The sequence below is a fragment of the Antrostomus carolinensis genome, unplaced genomic scaffold (genome assembly GCF_000700745.2).
Source record: "Antrostomus carolinensis isolate BGI_N321 unplaced genomic scaffold, ASM70074v2 scaffold2335, whole genome shotgun sequence".
Lineage (NCBI taxonomy): Eukaryota > Metazoa > Chordata > Aves > Caprimulgiformes > Caprimulgidae > Antrostomus > Antrostomus carolinensis.
The window spans coordinates 107,487-130,746 of NW_010314029.1; the positions used below are offsets into that span (position 1 = coordinate 107,487).

The 23,260-nt window shown below is 38.8% G+C and overlaps 1 protein-coding gene across 1 annotated transcript in view; it reads right to left on the reverse strand.

Moving 5' to 3' along the window:
* WWC3 (WWC family member 3) overlaps window positions 1-22,459 on the reverse strand; it is a 63,455-nt gene extending 40,996 nt beyond the window's left edge. The window contains exons 1-5 of the mRNA XM_010167474.2: window positions 22,354-22,459; window positions 17,277-17,480; window positions 14,182-14,258; window positions 11,661-11,740; window positions 5,418-5,547 (exon numbers count right to left, since the gene is read on the reverse strand). Of these exons, the coding sequence (XP_010165776.1) occupies window positions 5,418-5,547; window positions 11,661-11,740; window positions 14,182-14,258; window positions 17,277-17,480; window positions 22,354-22,369 (507 nt within the window). The 5' untranslated portion in view covers window positions 22,370-22,459. The remainder of the gene's footprint in view (window positions 1-5,417; window positions 5,548-11,660; window positions 11,741-14,181; window positions 14,259-17,276; window positions 17,481-22,353) is intronic.
* Between the last annotated feature and the right edge of the window lie 801 nt (window positions 22,460-23,260).

Here is a 23,260-nt window from a genome sequence, read left to right on the forward strand (position 1 = left end):
AGCTGTCAACTTTCAGTTTAGGCAACAGGGAACACAAATGTGATTCACCTGCCCTTTTGCCATCTTCTGTACAGGTTACATTCCTTAGCCACTACTGCTATCACATCCAACTTGATGAATACCTTGTATTGATTGTATTTTTATGACCGCTGGTTTCACCCTTGTGCTCTCTTACCCAAGGTTCAATAGTTAAGAGATATTTTACACTTTGGGTTAAGCAAGGGACATCTCTCCAATGTCTAGACAATGACGCAAACTCTGAGGGTAAAGCACAGACCTAAAGAAGCCTTTAAGGGGAAAGAGGAGTAAAACAGAATCACACAAAATAAGAACAATAACTTGTTTGACAATACAGGCTTGGATGGCAGGCTCTTAAAATTCCTTTAAAAAAAAAAAAGATAAAATTGTTAATATAACTTATTTTCTGATTGTGCATCCCCTCTTTTTCAAAAGTTACAGATAATGTAGTATCAATAACAAAACCACTGTGCAGACTGTCATTTATGATGGAGACCCTAGAACACTAAAAAAATACATTAAAAAATTAAATTCTGTCCCATCACTAGAAGATAAAGGACAATCAAACTATGTGAAAAAAAAAACAAACAACAAAACAGAAATTGGAAGAGCTGTATAAATCATAACATAACTAAACCATTTGGTTCTAAAAATACACATAAGTACTCTCAAAACTGCTTACTACAGTATCAGAGACAAATGAGAAGCCCTGCATTGGGAAAAGGCTGGCCCTCAGGAATCTCAGTGGCTCTTGTTGACAACTGCTGATTTGCTACAAGCCCCATCTATTGTCCATATCCAGCTACCAGGAGATTTCTTAAGTCTTCAAAGTGAAGTTTAAAAAAGATAACGCATCAATGCTGCCTTTTCTTACAACAAATTTAACTAATGGAGTCAAGAAGATGAAGCTGTGTAACAATAACTGGCTGTTGCTCACAGGAACAGCAAGGCCACCTTGAAGATGAAGGCATCCAGTTTTGGAGCCTAGAAAGCATCCACAGCAGTTGCAGCAGGCCTGAAACTAGCCAGCAAAAGCAGTTTTTTTCTGGTGGCCTTTATTTCCATCATATGCGGCCAATCCTTTTGTTCTCATTAAATGCCGGTCCCTCCCTCAGGCCTGCCTCCACTAGAGGAGAAAAAGAGGGAAAATAGCCAGCCTGGTGCAGCACAAACAAACAGGTGGGCTCCCTACCCACAGGAGTGGGGGCCCTGTGCTCCTCCCTGCCATGCCCCCTAATCACACACACTTCGTCTTCTTCCTATTAGGGAGCAGCAGGGAAAGATGTAGGTACGTGCCAGATGTCAGAGAGCACGTGCTGCTTGCTCTTCAAGGTCTGGTACTGGGTCTGAGTGGGGCTGGAATTTGCAGTCAGCAGTGGCAGGGGCAGAGGACAGTGCAGAATGATGCCAACAGTGGGACAATGCTACCGCTACTTGCCTCCAGAAGCTCAGTCTGTCTTTGGTCCCCAGAAAAAGCCAATTCTTCTGCCACCTCCCAGTTGAACAGTGCATGAAAGGAGGGAGTAGAGAGGTGGGGGTCGGTCTGTTCAACCAAATAACAAGTGATAGGACATGATGAAATGGCCTCAAGTTGCACCAAGGAAAGTTTAGATTGGATATTAGGAAGAATTTCTTTACTGGAAGGGTTCTCAGGCATTGGAACGGGTTGCCCAGGGCAGTGGTGGAGTCCCCATCCCTGGAGGTATTTGAGTTGTGTAGGTGTAGTGCTTAGGAACGTGGTTTAGTCAGGGACTTGTCAGTGTGAGGTTAATGGGTGGACTCTATGATCTTAAAGGTCTTTTCCAATCTAGGCGATTCTGTGATTCTGTGACCTTAGTATGAAGGGCAAATGAAATAGTTTCTTCTCAGTTCTGAGAGAGCAAAGTTCAGTTTCGAGTCACGTTGATGAGAAATCCCTGAAGTTCCTTTATCCTCCAAGACTTGCTGCAAAATGAGCTGCTCCACAACATAGCAAAAAGAAAACCAGAGTGTCTTCCACTTTATGAAAATTGAAAATTGCAGACTCCTGTCTAACTCTCTTCTTCATAACTCACTGGAAATCATCCAGTCCTGTCAGTCTCCTGCTGTACAGAGGATCAAGATGGATACCCAATGGGTTTATAATGTGGAAATAATTATTTCAAATCATAGCTACACAAACAACAAACATCTAACATGTCCTCTTCCCAGTAAAGCAGAGCCAGTCACATGAACAGAAACTGAGGATTAAGAAAGCCCAAGGTTTCTCACAAATAAGCTATGTCTCATCTGGCACCTTTGTTTAACACATATTATGTTACAGGCATATGTAAAACCAAAGATCCTGATGCCAGAAATTAAATCTAAACTTTTGCCTGTTTTTCAGCTACTTTATGCACTCCTGGTGTGCTCCTGACACCCTCCAGCATCTCCGTGGCAGGTAATGAAGGGCTGCTTGGCTGCTGGCCAGGCTTCCTATCCAGACACAGTTGCTGAACCCTGGATACTACTTAAAAATTACACAGCATTTGACAGATGGCAATCACTAAATAGCATCACCTTAACTTGCATCTGTGTGCATAAGTGGCTATGCTTTAGGGCAAGCATATGTGCTCTGAGTCCTCCTAGTCAGATAAGTAAAAGCACAGCCTCCAGCAATCTTAACATGGAAAATTACAACCTGAGTTAGCATACTTCTAGATAGAAACAATTTACATAAACTGCCAGGAGTAATATCCTCCCCAGCCATATGGAGGAATCCACCTTTCATCTGGGGTTTATGGATTGTTTATGGCAGTCCCACAGAACTGCCAGACCAGCCTACCATACAGATGTGAAGTTCTAGGCACACCAGTCCAGACCTACCCAAAAAGAGAGAAATGAGCACTGTCATTTCATCATTGCCTGTTGCTATCTAATTTGGGAGCTCTCTACCACATAGAATTTCAGTGCTGTTCCTATCTAACCTATTTAGCCTATTTAACTGGTAAAGAAAGGGACAGAAAAGAAAACAGAAAGAAAAAAAAAGAAACAACAACACAAAAACCAAACTCCAATGCTTCCTAGGATAAAGGAGAACATTTTAAAAGTATATGCACATACTGGAACAGAAACACAAGTATGAAACGGATGGGGGAGAGACACACAGGCTGCTTTCAGGAACCTAATCACGCACCTTGATTACTCAAATCTTATATCTAAAGTTTGACCACTTTTCTGGAGCACTGACACTGCATATTTGGCTTTATTTGTAACCACAGCACCCAGTTTAAATCTGACCACCTTCCCTTTCCTTCATTAGCCTTCTCTCCCACGCAACTCAATCCAATTATCATATTTCTATGACAGCTACAATTTTCCAAGCACCTACACAAGACTGAGTCATTTCTAATATGTTTAGTTCTGTTGCTTACAGTGACAAGATTTAAATTAAGGAATAGTAAGAAATTGTCTATTTCCTTTCTCCGAAATAAATCCCCATCTGTTTACACAATACTTCAAACTCTTTTAATGAACAGCTTTCAAAACAAAAAGGGAGGAAACCTAGTCAGGGAGACAAAAGAAGGCCAGTAGTTAGGCTCTCCAAGATCTCACATACACATGTTTAAATTACCAGCTAGTTTCCTAAAATGTGTGTCACTGCATTCATGAAGAACTGCCTTGCTAATCATTTCTTGCTACCCAGACATATGGAAGACTGAGAATCACTTTAAAACTTGGCCAACACAAAATATCAAATATGTTTAAAGTTGCTAAGGCAGAAACTTTTCATAGCAACTTAAGCGTTCTGTCTACTTGAACAACGATTTGTGGTCCATCAGCTGACCTTTGGGTAATGCTCTGGACACTGAACAACTACATAACTTTCAAAATTCATTATATGTAGCTTACACAAGCTACCCATATAATTTAACAATTAAAACAAAAACAAAAAACCAGCAAAACACTACTGCAGAGAAAACTGAAATTAAATGTTTGAATAGCAGTACTAATTCAGCATGGTTCTAAAAACACAGACAAAGGTAACAAAGACGTCTTTTTCCATACAGCAGTTTGAAGACTGGGTGAAAAGAACTGTCCTTGTCACCCCTCTGTATCTGAAGTATATTTGGGCAAGTCTATACTGAAGTCAACTGTGATGGCAGAGGCTCGTGGCTCTTTGATGAAGCTGCCGTCACATTAGTAACACCAACTGAGGGCTTGGAGCAACATGCAGAACTCATTCAAAAGTCTGATCAATATTCAGGCATGTATCTCCCCTTGATCCTCATGCTCCAATTCATAAAATAATTTAAAGCTTCCACAATGTTTTCTGTATGCATTGGATTTAATCATGCTTTTTGAGGGTTTTGTGAGAACATTTGAAATTAACATGTGTCTTTATATGAGGGTCCCCAACATAAGAAGGACATGGACCTACTGGAGCAAGTCCAGAGGAGGGCCACCAGGATGATCCGAGGGCTGGAGCACCTCTCCTGTGAGGACAGGCTGAGAGAGTTGGGGCTGTTCAGCCTGGAGAAGAGAAGGCTCCGGGGACACCTTATAGCGGCCTTCCAGTACCTCAAGGGGCTACGGGAACACTGGAGAGGGATTTTTTACGAGGGCAGGTATTGAGGTCAAACGGCTTTATACTGGAAGAGGGTAGGTTTAGATTAGATATTAGAAAGAAATTCTTCACTGTGAGGGTGGTCAGACACTGGAACAGGTTGCCCAGGGAAGCTGTGGATGCCCCCTCCCTGGAAGTGTTCAAGGCCAGGCTGGATGAGGCTTTGAGTGGCCTGGTCTGGTGGAAGGTGTCCCTGCTGATGTCAGGGGGGTTGGAACTAGATGATCTTTAAGGTCCCTTCCAACCCAAACCATTCTGTGATTCTATGAGTACTTAAGAGTAGAGTTTAGGACAAAAAAAGGAGAACTGCCAAACTGTGGCATAGTAACATAGAGATTCAGTTTTGTGAAACGCTTATGAAAGGAAAAACAAGGTAGACAATAAACATTTCAGCACATGAATTTTCAAGTCCTACTTTATTATAGGTAATACAAAGAGACATTAAACAAAATGAAAAACAAATACCATAAAACTTAAAGATGTTTTTACATGGAGCATAGTTACTCCATAGCAGTCGATACCGTCAGCAGCAATGGAAAGCTATATTCAATAAAGACATTGATCTAAATGTAAGGATAGTACATTATCTAAGACAAAAATATGAAATGCATACGAAGTCTTGTGTTCACAGTACAGACAACAACTACTTACCTCTTTCGAGCTGCCTGCCATTGGCAACTATCAAACAGAAAAATCAGTTTAGGCCATCCTACTTCCTTATTTAAACTTGGTAAGCCCAGTGCAATCATAAACAAGAAAACAGAGCTAGATTATTACATCTGAGCAGCTATTTGTTCAGTAGCATATTTTTTACCTGCATAAGGTCCTGCCTTTCTTTTTCACCTGTGCATATAGCTTTCTTTATGCTTCGAAGCTCACTCATTATAGCTTGTGCTTCATCCAGTCTGTAATTTGTATGAGCACTTGACATCTTACGGTCAATCCTGTTGAAAAGATTAAAACAAATTCAGGAATTTTCACATAATTAGAAAGCACACAGGCATTTTAAGACCTCTTGTTTACCCATGTGCCACTTTATTTCCAGGTATAAAACAATTCTCTACTTGGAATTAACACAGTACTTGGTGTCAAGTACACTCTAAAGACAAAGCAATGCAATTATCTCCCCAGGTTCTACAGAACTAACAAATTTCCTCATTTTAATGTCCTAATGCAGAGATGCAGAGCTTGCTGACTGGCAAGGTCTGTGGGCTATTTCACAGAACAAAAGTAAAATCAACCTAGAACTAACCTACACCTTAATAATTCAAAAGATAAAGACGTTAGCAATCTAGCTGTCACATTTTCCATGCAGCACTACACACTGCAACGTCACTTCCAGGATATCTATTTGATTTTGCTTTAGAAGCTTCTAACAAAGGCATTTCCTTTCCTTGGGAAGAAATTCTGAATTCCTAAAATTTTATTACAAATGTTTTACTGCCCTTATGGGCATCTTTGAGCATGTTTTCTAGAAGACATCATCATCCTGCTGTACAGAACATGACATTGGACCATCCCAGAAGATTTCAAATGCAAGCTCAGCAGGGAGCAAGAGCACTACTCATTACATCTGAAGCACTACTAACATTTCCAACTTGACATGGAAGTGTCCCATCTTAAGTGGAAAATCCACTGCCTGAGTTTGAGTTTTCAATTTTTTTTTCCAATAGTTCACAACAGTCAAGGACAATAGGACTCAGAAGTCTAGTACAGTGTATCATCTTGATAATTTACTTAGATTTATAGATCAAGAACAAGACTAGAGACTCTGCAGAACTTACTAGAAAACCATTTGGTCTTGGTTTTATAACAAAAAGCTATGGGATTTTACGAGGCAATTAGTGAAAATTCTGTTCAAAATATGAAAACTTCAATTTTCCTGTTACCTAGCATAGAAAGTGTGCATACAGAAAAAAAGGTGGTATCATAATGCTCCCTAAGGCAACAGTAAGAACAAACATCTATAGGAAAAGGTGTCTCTATTCAACAGGAATTAAAAGGAAAACATACATCAGTCATTACACAGGACATTAGTTTATAAAAAGATGTAGCAGGAGACAGTACACTATAAATACGACAAGAATATTCAAACTATTTAAAATATTGAGAATAACTAAAAGTTTCAAGGTAGGTATTATATTAAGCTAAGAGTATCAAAAATATTCACATACAACATGTTCTGCCAGTTAAACAAAATCTGTGAAATTCCACTTGCAGCAAATTACTTTAAAATTAAAATATTAAAATGAAAAATCAAAAAGCTTGAATTCAGATCCTGTGGTTTTATTGTGCAGTTCATAATATTTAGGAAAAAAATGCAGGCTGCCTTTCTATGGTTCTGTTTGGTTTGTTTGTTTTCTGTCAGTTCCTGCTTTTGGAAACAACACAAAATAAGTCTGAACCTCAAGCTTTTTACTTAAGCACAATTTTCCCCATGTTGCATAAGAAAATACATAAGCCTTTATGATTTTTGGTTCAAGAACAAGAAAGGACTTAAATGTCAGGTGGTTTAAAGTTCATTTTTGTTTGGTCAGTTTTGTTTTCCTTTTAAGATGGTTCCTTGAGTCTTCACTAACTTTTAGTTACGATCTTGAAAAGATTAGATGAAACCATGGTAAGACAACCAATTCACTAAAAGTTACATGAAAAAGATAACGTGGTTTTATCTGAAGGTTACTTTAATGTTAAGAACATAGATTCCACCCAAGCATTAGACCCAAAAATGCCTCCTCCTACAAAACTGCTCATTATACTGTTTGCCAGGTCCAAGCTGGCATTTCAGGAAAAGGAAATTATTTAATTTCAACCAGATTTTTGTCCAGTTACCCACATATTCATGTTCCTGGACGTCGCTTTGGAGCCCAACTTATGAACTGCTATTTGTTTAATGAAAGAATCACAAAAGTTTCTACTGCCTGAAATATCTGAGCTTAAATCGTATTGCTGTCCACCCAAACAGACTTAAGTACCTTACAAAATTACTTGTTATTTATTGTCTATGAGTTGGGGTTTTTTTCCCTCCTTTCATAAAGCTCTAGTTTTGAAAGCCAAAAAGCTAAAAGGAATCTTCCATTTTATTAATGGAAAATAGCACGATACAAATACAGATTAGAGCTTTGTAGGAATAGAAAGAACATTCAACTAACACACAAAACTATGAATGAAGTATACATCTGCTGAGGAAGATGTTTCCAGGATACACAGGCTATTAATACACTGGCAATACTTTCAGTCCTATAGGGCAGTTTCTGTGTTTCTCTGTTTTCGTCCCCCTGCTTTCAAACATGCAAGGCTCCCCCCATCCTCACCAAAACACAGGTCTGCAGCTGAGTTGAAATCTAATTTTAAAGCTTTTGTCAGGTCTCATATCCTCTGAACTAGTCTGTAGCTAAAAATTGTTTAGTCAGTCCCAATTCCCTGTCTCTCCCAACTTCTCTCAGAGTTCACTCTGCTCTCGCAGCCAACTGGCTGAGTTTTCGTTTCCTTCGTTGCCGAATGCCTTCTTCCTCCACAGTTCCTGCCAGTGAGCAGAAGGGTCACTGAAAACACAGGGGAGGAGGAACTGCTCCACATTCTCAGTCCCTGCTCCAGGTCAGAGGAAGGGTTTTGTTCCAGGAAAGGCTCATCTTTAACCCTGTAACTCTGGACTGTGACAGAATCAGCTGCAACTCGGGGCAAAGGCGCCTGTGGAGACCAAGGAACACTGTTGTGCAGGACGGCATCTTTGCAGGCTTTAAACGGTGAGCTCTAGAAAGTCCCCCGTGGGCAAAGCTGGACTGTGATGTTCCAAGGTTTATCACAGCATGGTAAAATTTGGATGAAACTGTAGAAAATACAGCTCTAACAAAACGCTGCAGAACTACAAAATTTGAAATTCTGACTGTATTGGAGTTGTAGAGCTATTAAAAAAACACCAATCCTCTCTCCCCCCACAAAACCCCACTTCTGTCTAGTTGTTTTGTAGAGGTTTTTGTTTGCCTGTTTTTTATTCTCCTCAAAGATGGCTAAGTCATTTTATCAAAATTAAAAAGAATAGAAAACAAAACACAGTCCAAAGCAGACACTGAAATTGGAAAATGTCAATGCAAGAGATTTGCATTTAACAAAGGCATCTGAACCAGACAGCAACATAAAATGTTGAAAATACTGAACAACCTCATCCTCCTCAGCATGAAATCTGTCTCTTCTCTGAGAGCTCTCCCCAGCAGAGGTTGCACAGGGAGTTGCATGGCAGCAGGTTCTGATACCTGCTCATACTGGTCAAACCTTCAAAGCAAACAGTCAGCCAGATGTAAAGCCCAAACTGTGACAGCTCCTAATATTGCTCTTGGCTTATACTTGAAATAAAGCGAAAAACATGGCTTTAAAACAGCTGAACAGGATGCATGCCATTCTCAGTTTGGCAGTTACTTGAAGATTTGACCTAGCACAAGAAGGGAGAAAAATTATGCAGACCAAAAATTTAGAAAAGGTAACAAAAGGGAGAAATGTCCAAGATGCAAGAAACTTAAAAAAACCCAAAACCAACAAAAACCCATAACTAAAAAACCCCCCAAAAACCCCAAACCACAGCATTTTTGTTTTAAAGAAGGAGCAACAAGTTTCTTTTAGACAATACACTTACTTTGTGGATATGCAAAAACTGAAATACTTCAGCTTTCGTACTTGAGTTGAGTGACCCTTCTCTCCCCACAAGTACAAAGGGGAGGGGAGAGATCGCCCAGGGACAACCTAGAGCACAGTTACGCTTTGAGCCCGATTTGTCTGCTGACTACACCAGGAGAACAGAGAAACTGAGAGAGAGAGAAAGTTGTTAGTGCGAGTACTCTCCAAATTGGCTCACTTCCTACTAGAAGCAAAATACTCAAAAGAAAGTACGTATCTCACCAGAAAGGCAATTAAAAAAATACTTAAAAACACAAAACAAAACCAAATCCACAAGCCTCTGGTTCACAAGTGAAGAAGTCACTGCAGAGAGCAGAGCTCAGCAAGGCACAAACATTGACAGAAATTCACCGCAATCCCAGATAACGCATGGGCAAAACGTTCTCCCCAGCTTCAGCAAGCAACAACAAATGCCACCCAGGGCCCAAGGGGCAGTGACTGGAGTGTCAGCAGCAGTGAGCAGCACTGAAGCACTGAGTTGTCATGCTTGAACTTTTGAACTAGATTATTAGAGTGACCACTAATTAATCAGATATGCTTTGAAATAATTCCTCTCTAGAATGTCCCTCCTATACTCCCATCCTGGAATACGGGCAACTTCACTTGGGCTAAAATCCAAGACTAACATTTGTATTCTTAATCTTTCGCAGACTTTACTCTTCAAAAAGTTGCACTACTTTGCTGGACTATCTTAAATGAACTGTATTAATTAAAACAATCTTGAGTTTCAAATGGCCTTCAAATACTTTCATCATCCTAGTGAAGTGATTAGTCCTTTTATAAAAAAAACCAAAACAGATTGAACCTATAACCTTAAAATAACCCAATAACCAGGAGAAGTAAAACATAGAGAAAGTAGGAAAGGCAAGGCAATTCTTACTTACGTAAAGAAAATATAATTAAGAATCTTAAGATAAAATTGCTTTTGTTCTGTTACTGCTTACGCATCTAGGTCATCATCCTAAAACATTGACTAAAAATATTACTTAAAATATTTGCTGTTTCAACACACTAAGTGCTTTATTTTACTCATTTTTAGTTAATATCATACATTAACAATTCCCCTAACTACCTGTAAATGCTTCATGGAGTCAATAAAAATATATTTATGCCTGAACATGATTACATTATATCTGCCAATGAAGGATTTGGGGTGAATAAGTTTTCTTATCTGAAGCTTTTAAAATGCATTATAAAACAAAAGAACCTTGTAAGCTTAAAAAAAAAAAAAAAAAAAGGGCGTGCCCATGTGTTGTGCCACCAACGCAATAAATCCAAAGCTTCAAAATATTTCCACAGATACTGTACTTATGCTGCAAAACGCATGAGACATGCAACAGTTCCAACACTTTCAGAAAGTGCCTGCATCAGGCAGTTTGTTCACATGCATGCTGGAAAAAAGGCCAAGATTTCTAAACGCGTGGCCACATGTCCAAGGCAAAGCCAAGAGCTGTTCAACATACAGTCTAGCCCCTGGCCTTGTTGAACAGATCTAGAAGCCACAACCACCTGTGTTTACCTGCCATCTTCCATGGCCTGGCAACCTCTCTCCCTATCCCACTGGGCATCCTGCGTACGTGCTACGTGCAGGGGACTAAGTAGTGCACAGATGGAAGTCACTCAGTTCCCATCTGATGGCCTGCAGGAAGAGTGGCAGGGAGAGGGTCACCACAACAGTTCACAACCTTTGCCACTACTGAGCACAAAGGAAAACAAGCACAAGCTGCCTAATAGCCCTGGGAGCAGTGGCAAATTGCCTCAAGCTACCTTTCCTCACAGGGAGGAGAGAAGGAGTCACATTTACATGCACTCAATCTGCACACACGCAACAAAACTGAAGGTCTCGCAGACCATCAGCCTTACACACACACACACATACACACATACAAAAATAAGCTATACTGGGTTGAATGAGATGGCCTGACCATCAGGCAAAAGGAAGAAGCAGTGTTGTGGTGTACATACAGCCTTCCTGCCCAGTAGAAATACTGAGCCCAGCCAGAAAGCCTCGGTACTGTTCACAGGAACAATACTCTACTGTGTGGTGCTTCAGACTGTGCTCCAGGCAGTAGATATCTCCAGAAAATGTTTAGAAAATAATTTTAAAATCTAATTCCACTTCAACGACATCTTCAGGAAGAGTTAAAGAATGGGACCTTTAAAACTGTTTTTGCATGTGGATCTATGAAATCATCATTCCAAGCAATTCTGTCCAACTTTTCCTCCACAATTTCAAACAGTTCTCACCCCGCATCACTAACATAGCAGAAACTCTGAAGCAAAGCAATTAAAAGGTTTCAACCTGGTTTTTTTTTTGGAAACACTTTTCTAAGAAATTCATTCCTAGGCAAATAAATAAAAAAGTTCCTCCCACAAACTCTTAACTTACTCTTGCAGAGTTTCCACTCCTTTTTCCTTATATTGCAGCTCCTGCTTCATCTGTGCCAATTCTCGTTTTAGCCTAGAAAGCTGAATATAACAAAGTAATTTAAAGTAAAAATATGTAACAAACTTTCATAATAAAAATTATTGTTCTTCAAATACAAAAAACTTAAGTTACTTTTAAAAATTGAAAGTTCTTTTTTTGCTTTAAAATTTGCATTAATATAACAAAAGACTTTCTGAAGTATCATAAGACTCAATCAAACAGTAGTCACAACATTCAGCTTTCAAAGTATCAGTTTTCTCATCTATTCTATTGGTTTTCTATCTCCAATAGTTTATTCTAACAGCTAACAAGTTTCAATCCATGTGATTTTTCTTCTCCCCTTGTAGCAGACAGACACGTCTCAACTGTCTTCAACTTTTTAGTCAACTTCAAAAAAACCTGAACATTCATTGCTGTCAATTTTTCAATCTGGGAAAATAAAATCACTGGCAACAGGACTGGCCTTTCTCCCACAAATGGCACCCTGATTTTCTTTCAGTCTGAGTCCCGCCCTCTCAATCCCCCCACTACTTACCTTGATCCAACCAGCGAGCGTAAATCAAAAGTGACAAAGCAGCGATGTCTCCAAAAACATATTTCTGTGGTTTTATGAAAACAGTTACCTGAGTAGGTTGGGCAGAACTTAGGAAAGCGCTATCAGCACCAAGAATGATCAGCAAAGAAACTGCTTCTTGCCCTCCAAAGCTGACAGATAACTGAGGGCAATGGGGGGAGGAGGATGCAAGGCACTACAGACAAACGGGGGGAACGGAGGTGTTTCAGAGTGTGGTGGTGAGGGGTAAGACTGAACTGAGAGCCCAAAGAGGGGCAGGGATGGAAGAAAAAGTTCTCTCTTCTCAAGCTATCAAACTCGGTACCTTTTCTAAAATATACCCAGAGTGCTCTTGATTATCACATGTATGTCAATAAATGACAAAACCATTACTAAAAAAGTAAAAAAAAAAAGTAAAAAGCGGGAAAAAAAGAGTGAAAAAAGAGAGAGTGGGGGAAAAAAAGATTAAAAAAATTATTCCTACATATCTAGGCACAGACTAATGTTGTCACCTCTACTCCAAGAGTGAAGGGCTCCACAGCAGTTCTGGGGATGCAAACCAGGATTGTCAGAGTCCCACCATCCTGCACGGCCCTCCCTTCCCCTGTTTTTTTGCCCTTTCCTCAAAACTCATTGTACCAGCCCTCAAAACATTCCTATACCTTCACCAATTCTTTCAACACTCACCAAAAGTAAAAATGAAAAAAATGCATCACTAATATCATGTACACAAACACTTTATAGCACATACTTTATTCTATTACCTGAAACAACTCAGTGCCTGCGCACACATTCAGGTGAACAGGCTATCCTATGCACTTCGGAGATTGTTTTGTTTTAAGATGGAGGAACAGAGAGAAATAGTCACATAAGTGAGGATCTTTTTTATTTTCTTTACATATTATTTAATTAAAGAGGGCTTATTCTCTTGTTTAGAATATGCTGACATTTAGAGTATGTGAAACAAGCAAACACTAGTCAGCATGTAGTAAACATATATACAGATAGAATAAATGCCTCTGAAGGGTGGTGAACGGGATTTATTTTCAGAGGCACTCATGTGAAATGTGGTCACTACAACAAAAATGGAACACTATCCTGCAAAGATAAGTATTTTTTATTTATTTTGTGAGCTGAGTGCCTGGCATGCTAAATCCCATTTTATTCATTAATAAAAAGAAACATACAATTTAGAATAGTTCTAGAGCTTAATATTAAAAACTGCTTTTTAGAATTGTTTATGACTGCTATATCAGTTTGCTTGAAACCAACATGCAGACTTCAACTTTTTGCTAAAGCAGCGTGGGAGAAATTCAACTAGTCAACTATTCTTATTTAAATACATATATATATTAAAAAATGGAACATTTTTATTACAGAACTGCCTATCACTGTCAGAACGTTTGAACTCCCCTCCTCCTCATAGAGGAGCTCTCAGGATAAATCAGTTAAAAGTTCTATTTGGCCAACACGTCTACTGAATTGTGAACAAATTTCCAAATAAATGGCTAAATCGAGAGTTCAATGACATCCACAGAACCCCACTGAAAATGGGTAAATGGAAAAATATGAAGACAGTGGGTTTGAACTGCACTTAATCAAGAAAGAATTTGGCTGCAGAGTATTTAGTACTTGTGCAGAGAAAGCAGTTTCTGAAAGCCTGGCTGACTTTGCCTCTGACATTCATGACAGAAATCTTTACACTGGTAACGTGGAAAAAGCATTACTTTGCAAGTCACTGAAACACAGTAAATATAAACACCTTTCAACAGAACAATAGGGCAAAGTAGAAAAGCAGTTTTTAATATTACATTTCCAAAAATGCATGCAACATCCAGTGTAAATGCTAAGGTAAAAGAAAAACACATAGTCCTCCTCTCTTCCCCATGCCCAAATCACATTTTTACAAAATTAAAAGAGATTACTCACTCTGTCACGTCGGCTGGCTATTTCTGCTTTAATTTGATATGGGTCATACTTGGTATTAGTTGAAAATCCAGAGAATGCTAAACAGATGGAAAACAGCATTTTACTTCTTTTTTTTTTCTTCTTTAATACACTTGTTAATATATGTCACTATTTAACAGAACATTGCATTCATTCTTTGTGTTACAAGTCATTAAGTTTTAAAATAATCCTCTGTGCTAAAGTACAACTGAAGAATTACCTTTGGCCTGCCTGAATTTTCTTTTTGTCCTGAACAACAGCAACAAAAATGGTATATAGCAGCACTACATATTGCCTAAAAGCAACTAGTTTCCATGGCAGGATGGTGGCATTTACTGATGCAAGCAATTTGTGCAACATTAACAATTGCTAATTGCTTCCTAGGTATGTTGAATTAACAGTATGATAGGGACTAAAGTAGCAAAACTATTGTCAGAATAAAATTCAATCAGCTACAGAGAGAAGTTGCCTCCTAAAGCAACAGCGTAGGGAATCGACATACAGATCAGCCTGTGGCAAGTGAGCTCTTAACACAGCGTAGCTCGAGCCAGGTGATGATTTCAAGCTCTGGTGTTACAAGTTAAAGCCTAGACAGATGAAGTGAAGGTCCTAGAGACCAGGCTGGGCAAGACCAACCATGATTTACTGAGTGAGGCACTCAGGGCAGCACTGGCCCACTGAAAAATGCCTGGTATGTGAGTGGATGAGGTTGTGCTGTTAGACCCACCATCCTTTCGTAGAGCTGAAGGCTGCTGCTTTGAAACCTATATCTGTGTCTGCGTTACATGAGCCTCTCGACTCTTGAAAGAATACTGCAACACCAAGGTCACGTCAAGCATGCAGCAACTTGCCAAAATGAGTAGTCATGCCTGGACTAATTCTCTAAATCCAGGATTTTCTCTGGATTTTTTTTTTTTTTTTTTTTAACAGTGCTGATCACAACTGAGTCACAAAAATGCTGCATGGGCACCTCCCTGCCAACCCACAACTGCTGAGCTCACACCACCTCCCACTCATGAGCACACGACACTGAGTCAATGGCAGCACCCACAAGCGAAAATGAGGAAAACAGTTTGTGAAGTTTTAGTTCTTTCAACATAACAGACTGAAACAAGTGGTGGTGGAGACAGGAATCCTTGCAATATAAGCACCCAGCTTTGGCCATCTAGCTGCACTTGAATTAGGAGCCTAAGGTTTCTGTACAACAAACAGAGAAGCAAGCACCGCAGAGCCGAGTGGAGGAGCCAAATTAAGAAAAAGAAGTGGAGAAGTCTTGGGGAATCTTGAGTTGGTAGCATGATTAATCTCAAAAAGTTGTTTTGTTGGGTTTTTTTTAAACATATGACTATCAGCCCATTCCATATTCTCAGAACAGATGCTTGTGACCTTAAACCAATAGAAAATAAATTAACACATCTCTGGAAAATTAAAGTATTTTTTCACCTCAAAACAAGCGAAAGATTTTACTTAAATTATCTTACAGTATCTCATTATTGATTCCACAGATATAAAAAAATCTGTAAGATTGAGAAACAGTCAATTTACACAGTATTTGCATTCATGCTAAAGGTAACATCCAATTTTGTCATTTTTTGTCCTATTTTGTTGCCGTTTCAAGCAATGTGTTTTTCTAAGAGCTTTAAAAATATGAAAACACGGTTATATTTTTCTAGTATATTATTGTCAACAGAAGTTTCTTTCTGTATATTCACCTGAAGTAATTCGACAAAATATCCCACAGAACTATTGCAAATTTTCATAAGACAAAAAGCCCAAGCTCCTAGAACAGTATTGTAATAAATGTATTTTTATATTTTATAGTCTTTTAAAATACTGATGACATTGCATTTTACCCTATTCCAAGCCTTTAAACAGTAAACACTCTTTAAACAATAATCTATTTTTAAAAAATTCTTTCTTAATAAGAAAAAAATAATATTTCTTAATAAATCTTAAGAAACTTCAGTGTATATAGTTCAACAGAATACAGATATATAAAATTAAAAAACAGATGAGATAATCCCAGTTCAACAGTAAAAGAACATTTGGTCAAGACCAAATGGGACACGTCAGCCCTAGAAAACATCTTTTATTCAGGATTTTGACATGCATGTGATTACCTTGCATTAATAAATACCACCGGAACCAGTAACTAAACACTTCTATTCAGATACCTGCTTTGATGCCCCTCATCTTTATGTTTCTTGAACATTTTCAGGAAGGGCTAAGCAGAGGTTCCCATACCTATCAAGTACTTGGCAATTAGCAGCAAATCCCGCAGTTAAACAATGGCTGTGCGCACAGCCGCCACCGAAAAGCCACCAGCGCAGTGAAACTCCACTGTGTTTCCCTGTGGCTGGTGAGTAAATCCATTTCATACACTTCTCTCAACTAGACTGTTTCGACTCTTCAGCAAAGACACCTTTTCCTGTTGCACCAGCCAACAGCCATGACAGGGGTGCGACAACTTCAGATCTCAGAAAGAGCGTATCACCTCCTCCAAGCTACCAGAGACAGATGAAGAATGAAAAGAGCAGGAAACCAAGGCTCTACAACCTATACCACTAGCATTAGGATCAGAGGTTGTCATTCAAGAATGAGGTGCACTAATGAAACACTGCTTTCTACTTCATGGTCAGAGGTACTCCTGACCACAACACCTTGTCCCTAACTCTTTATAAAAAGTCAGTAAACCAACCATGGATCCATGGAAGGCTTCCCCCAAGCTGATGGTTCCCCCTCAAGTCAAGGGTGAAATAGCTATGAATTTAGGAGCCCAAGCAGGTGGCTGGTCCAGTAACATTCAGTCTTGTCTTTGCTACCTTGCATGAAGCATCACTACAGCTGGCTCTGAGATGGCTCGAGATGCTAGCTGGGATATAGCCCTCTTTAATGCTAAAAAGGCATATTCTAACACACCTAACAGCAAAGGGCAGAGTCAAAGGATAGTGCCTCACTTCTATAGTCAGGACCTTCACTCAGAGGAGAACTAGGTGATGGAAACACTTCACACTATTTCTTACACCACGTGTTGTGAGAGGCAGGTGGGTAAATCAAGAAAAGACCAGTAAACTCACAGCTGGCATAAGAACGGCTGTCGTCCTCACACATTTTGTGCAGCTGTTGATATTCTTCTTGGGCCAGTTCAAAACGCTGCTGCTTTATTTGGTAAATCTCTTTCTTGGCATTGAGTGCCTCCTGGGCAACTACTAAATATTCCTTTAGCATGCGTTCCTGCTCCCTTCTCCATTGCTCCCTTGGGTCCTCAATTTGTGTGAGCTCTGAGGAGAAAAGCAAGAAAAAAAAAATTGTAAGCATTTTATCCCACAAAGTACAAATTATTTTGTTAAGGTCTGTTCTCAACAAGCACACCTAGCACTACAGTGCTCAGAATCACTCCAGTCTGGATGAAAAGAATGAAGGATGTAGAGTGGAAGAACAGGAAAATCCCTTTCAAATATAAAAGGCATTTAAATTTGATTCTTTCCTTTACAAGCTAGAGCAAAACCAAAGAAAACAGTGTTTTGGCTCTAACCTTCCCTTGTAGCCAACCTGAAAATTCTGAGAACTACCTAAAAACCCAGAAACACATAGCAGAGTGAAAGGTATCTCAGCTCTTAACCCATAACTCTTTAAATGGTTGCAACAACCTTAAGAAACAATATACAACTTCACAAGTATAACATCCTGCAAGGTCAATGACTATACCTGCATAATTAAGAAGAATAAGGTTATTCAACAGAAAAGTTAGGATTTTAATATCAAATCCATAAAAGCATTTAAATTGCTTCTTTTTTCATCTTAAGAAACAGCACTGTCATGCTTTCCTTTTCCAGGGTTTAGAATAGTTCATATTCAAATACAAATCGAAAATAGGTTTACAGTACAAAATCTTTCCCATATATACTGATTTTCAAAGTTATTACCACACACCAATCTCTTTGCAGTTGCAGACATTTGAGGAGGACACATGCATTAAAAGCCTAAAAAATTATTGGTTCATTTGTTTTCTTTTTGTGGTGATGCTCAAGCTAGCAATTATTTTTCACATGAGGATGTTCATGTAAAGTCTCGTGTTTAAGTGAATGTTAATTTCTGATGATTGAGGCTCTACCAGTAAGAAGTTGCTGCACATGCAACGTCCGTGCTCAAAGTAGTGGCAGAACCTGCAGCACAGTGAGGATGCAAGCACCTAGTAATTTTTTCCAAACTTTGTTTCTCACAAGAGATGAAAGCCAGTTATGTTTTGTATTCATCTTGTGTACATAATTCAGTATATTGGTGTCAGTGATGAAGTAAGAAACTATAAAAGATTGAGCCCAACACATTAAGAACTCTAATGGTGTCAAGGTCATGCCAGCAGATCTACCATTTGAGAGCCATCTGAAAAGTACATCAACAAAACCATGAAGCTCATCTATCTATGAACAGTACTTCCAGCTGATTTGTATATTAGGTTCCTAATAACCTTTTCTCTCAACAGCTGTGACTTTTCTCTCCCCACAACTCCTCACGTTGCAACAGCATAAAATTGTGCCTATAGTTCTGCAATTTCTCCCCACATCCCAGGGACTCTCGATTCCCAGCAGCACCTTCTGGCTCCAATGCCCTCAAACTACCTCTGCAGCCCCAGACAGGACGTGTGGTGGCTGGTTCCAGTCTCCATAAATCCCCCTCTGCAGGCAGGACAAGCAGAAGAAAACAGAGTTCACACTGCAGCCCATCCTTTATTGAGGGCCTGATACTTTGCAATGCTATTTCATTTGTCCAGAAGTATTTCTGAAATCTGTGCAAATTTAATATTCCTAAAACTGCTAATGCCCTATGGAAACTACGGAGAAATTAATAAATATTGACGAGACAGAAAGGTTGGATCCTAGTTAAATGTCTCTTTTTGAATAGGAAATTAATAGTTCTAATCCCAATGAACAGCCAAGGCTAAAATGTTATGTTGTATCACATATTAAGCTTCTGAGATCCTATACTGCAGGGCACTGCCTCTTTTATCAAATTATTTCAGAAGCCTTCTCAAAAGCTAGCAGCATTCTTCTGAGGCAGAGAACTTCTTTAGTACAGTACTGACATTCTCTTCTGTTTTATAAAGTATAGAGGCTTCACTTTGCCCTGGATTTCTACACAAGTTCGCCGTGTAACAACAAAACTAAAGCTATGTTGTACAATAAAATTCACTTCCTTCATTTCTGTATAACCAACTTAAGAAAAAAATAATTAAAAAAATACAACAGTAATTCAAGAACAGCCCCAAACAAATGCAGAGAATATATTATTCCCCCACTGGGGAATGCCCAACTGGTTAAAGGAGACTTCAAAGGCTTCCAAGACTCTGAGGAGGAGGGAAAGGAATTCTGCGGCTGGCAGCAACCAAGGTTTTTAAGCAATGGCTGGAGAAGAGCCAAGAGCAGCTCAGTAAGGGTGTCAACAAAGTACTGAATTTACAGAACAAGATGGAGATCAGGGTTGGAAGCACCACTGAGATTCACAGAAGATTCCCCTGTTCCTGGGGTTTTTAAATATAAATGGAAAGTTATTGCCTAGAAATCTTTTTATTACTTTCTGGGTAAACGAACATAGCAAGAGGCTTGAAAAAATCAGATTTCTTACTGGTTTATTTTAAAAGAGCAAAAAGCTTGAGACAGTGCACAAAGCCTAAGAGGTCCCTGGTAAGCATAACTTTAGAAAGACTCTCTTTGAATCATCCCTTACATTTTCTCACAGTATTTCTTGAAACTGAAGCACTTCTAACTGTTTTGTCAATTATCAGAGAGCTCCAGTGTCACAGAACGCAGCTAACCCAGTCAGCCACAAAAGGCAGCCCAAATGTTCTCACACAGAAGTCGCCGTTTCAAGTATTCCAGACGTAAGTTCAGAACACTTATGTGAAAGGGACTCATTCCAGAAAAACATTTCTTCGGTTCCTACGCCATCCTGCACCGTCTCACAATGTATATTATGGTCTGCTCATTAGTTCTCACTTCTACAAAGGAGGTTAATGCAGTCTTGGTTGTTACCTTTGTCGTCTATAGTTTAAAATTGGACCAAGTATCCTAGTAATTTTTGAAAAATGATTATCCAGCTATAATATCAACTCGGTCTTCCCTTTGAATATAAATCTTGCTTGTGTATGCAAGCACTGTATTAGCCTAAGGGTGACAAACCCATTTTGCTGTGACGGCTGAATTACCATTTAGGATAACATCTGTGGGCTACAAGTAATTAGTTATCATGAAAGAGACAAATTTTGCAACCCTGTTAATTGCAGAATGATGCCTTTCACTCAGTTCAGCACTGGCCTTACGAAGTTTCTATCCCTCTGTTCATATATTACCTTTATTTAGTTCCTAATATGATTAGCTTTACATTTATATGAATCTTCTCTTTCTGTCCCTTCCCACTGAGCATTTGGGAATTTAATTTCTCTCTGCAAAGATGGCCTTCTACAGTTTTTGCTCTCAACTGCACAGAAAAAAAATGCAAGCCAGATCTGACATGCCTACAATGATTAATACCCTTTCAGTAAGTTCAAACTTGATATCTATGATAAAGCAGCTAATAATAATGAAGTCTGAAAAGCAAAAGGGAGTGATTTCTTTTGCATGCACTGGTGATTGCTGTTCCTATCAATATGCCTATTGGCATATTGATATTTAGTAGCTTTTCAGTCACAGCATTGCAATAGGAGTTCACATTCCACTCATTACCTATATGGGCTCCTAAAGCCTTTTACAGAGTTTAAGAAGAAAAAGAAGAGTTGCCAAAATCCTTGTTTGTATTTTTTTTAATATGTGCATTCACGCACGTGTACACATGTTAGTGCAAGTGCCCTCTACTACCGTACTGCGATCTAAACCTCACTTTTTAGTAAACTTCAACAGTAACTAAAGTTAACATGACAGTTTAAATGGCCATCATTAAGCTACTACTTCTTTTAGACTGAGTTATCTTAATAATTACCTAACAGTCTGTATTTATTGCCTTCCAACTGTCTCCACTATCTATCCTTGTGATCCCATTAACAGCTCTTTAAAGTTTATTATTTAATTTGTGATCTTTGTTAATTTCATAACAAATAAGCACCTGTGTGGGTCAAACAACATCATGGGAACATTTGTTATTCTGTTGTGTTGTGTTTTGTTTTGTTTTTTTAAATAAGTAACTGTGAAACCAAAATACACAAGTAAATCCAGTGATGGCAAGAAGCCAAAAATTATTTCTACACTTTTATTTTTTAATTGTCTAGATTTCAAATAGATAGTATTGAGTTGTTTTTGCAGATTATACTGTTTACCATTGCTGTGATAGCTCATGTAACTACTTTCTTCTTTTCTCCCTCCCCGACAACTGCCAATTCCCACAATATTGAAAGCATTCACTCATTGGTGATAAGAAGTTTAATGATAGCAGCACAACAGTAACAGAGGCAGTAGTACAAAGCTGTAAAGATAAGACATTATTTTAAAAGTAGAACTGGCAAGAGTGCCAGACAGTGGCAATACAAAGCTCAGCAATAGTCCAAAAGGGAAAATGGTGGAAAACTCTCCCAAAGAGAGTTTCCAAAAGGGACATCTGTTTTTGTTTTGATAGCACTTTGTACTGCACTAAAGCAGAAAACACTGCTTAAGAGAGGGTGAGATTATTGTATTTCATAGTGCTTCTAATTAAAAATCAGCATTTTTCTCTCAGAATTTATTTGTTTTTCAGTATAGAATGAACTATGGATGACTGGAAAGACAAGAAATACAATCGTATAGCATGAAAATTTGTTACATGACACATGACAAAAACCAATTGATACTCTACAGTATGACAAAGCAGAACAGAGTACTTTTATAGACTGCATCTTAGTCATAGATTGTAAAATTATTTACAAATGGAGGAAGGATTGTGCCCCCACTGCAAGAAATTACTTGTATACATTTTCTCACTGTAGTATGAGGTGTGCAAATGGTATTGGAAACAAAGTTTGTGTGACAGTTTCACTTGGCCAGCCCTTGGCCAGCAGCCAACACAGCTGTTCACCTGCTTCCCCCCCACCCCCAGGGAATAGGGGAGAGGGTTGTGTGGCAAGGATAAGGAGCTTCTTCCAGTTAACATCAGCTTGCTAGGATTCCTCAAAACAATCATACATCTACTCACGATTTATGTGGTCCATATAATAAACTCCAATCTGTTGATCGTAAACAGTTTCCCATCCTAAAGGAAGCTCATCACCAACACAGTCAGCAAATGTCAATGGCTTCGTAATCCTGTAAAAATAAAAGGAACATAAATAAATGCAAAAGATGCAGAGTTTACAGTGCAATGAATCTTATTACATGTTTTGAAGATATCTCCACCATTTGATCACAAACTAGTCATGCTGCTTAGGAACGTGCTAATAATCACAAACATACAAACATACAGTTTCAAAATAAAATTTCATTTAAATATGCTGACAGACACTCCCCGAACCCGTAAGACAAGCTTCTCCCTTCAAGTTTCTACATTTAACAATTTAATTACAGTGGCATGCAGTCCTGCTAGTTTTTCTCTCACACTGCAAAGAACACAAACTGAAACTGGTGAAGCTGGAGTTCACCACTGCTAAAAATTACCAGAAGCTTTATTGGCTTCAACTTCTTTAAGGTGTCAAAGCAGTACAATTGTTTGTCCTTAAAAAAAATGAATAAAATTTTTAAAAGCACTAGATAATAGACTTCTCTTTTCAATTAAACATTTCTAAATATTAAGGATATTCTCTTGGTCCAGACCCATCCAAATTACTTCCTTTCCCTCAAAACAGAACACAGACAAACAACTCTCTCTAAAGAATTCTGAAGCCATTAGAGCAGAAATAGGAACTAGTAAGTAACAGCATTACTATCTAGCAGCTTAAAATATCACATCCCTTGCTAGGCAAACTCTTGATAGACCAGTGGGTAATAGAAAACCAAAACAGCAATTTCATTATTGACAGAAATGTTGAAAACATTGGGTTATAAATTCTACAGAAAGACTCTATACCAACACTGCTCTAGAACAGCAAGGCATATTAAAAAAACTA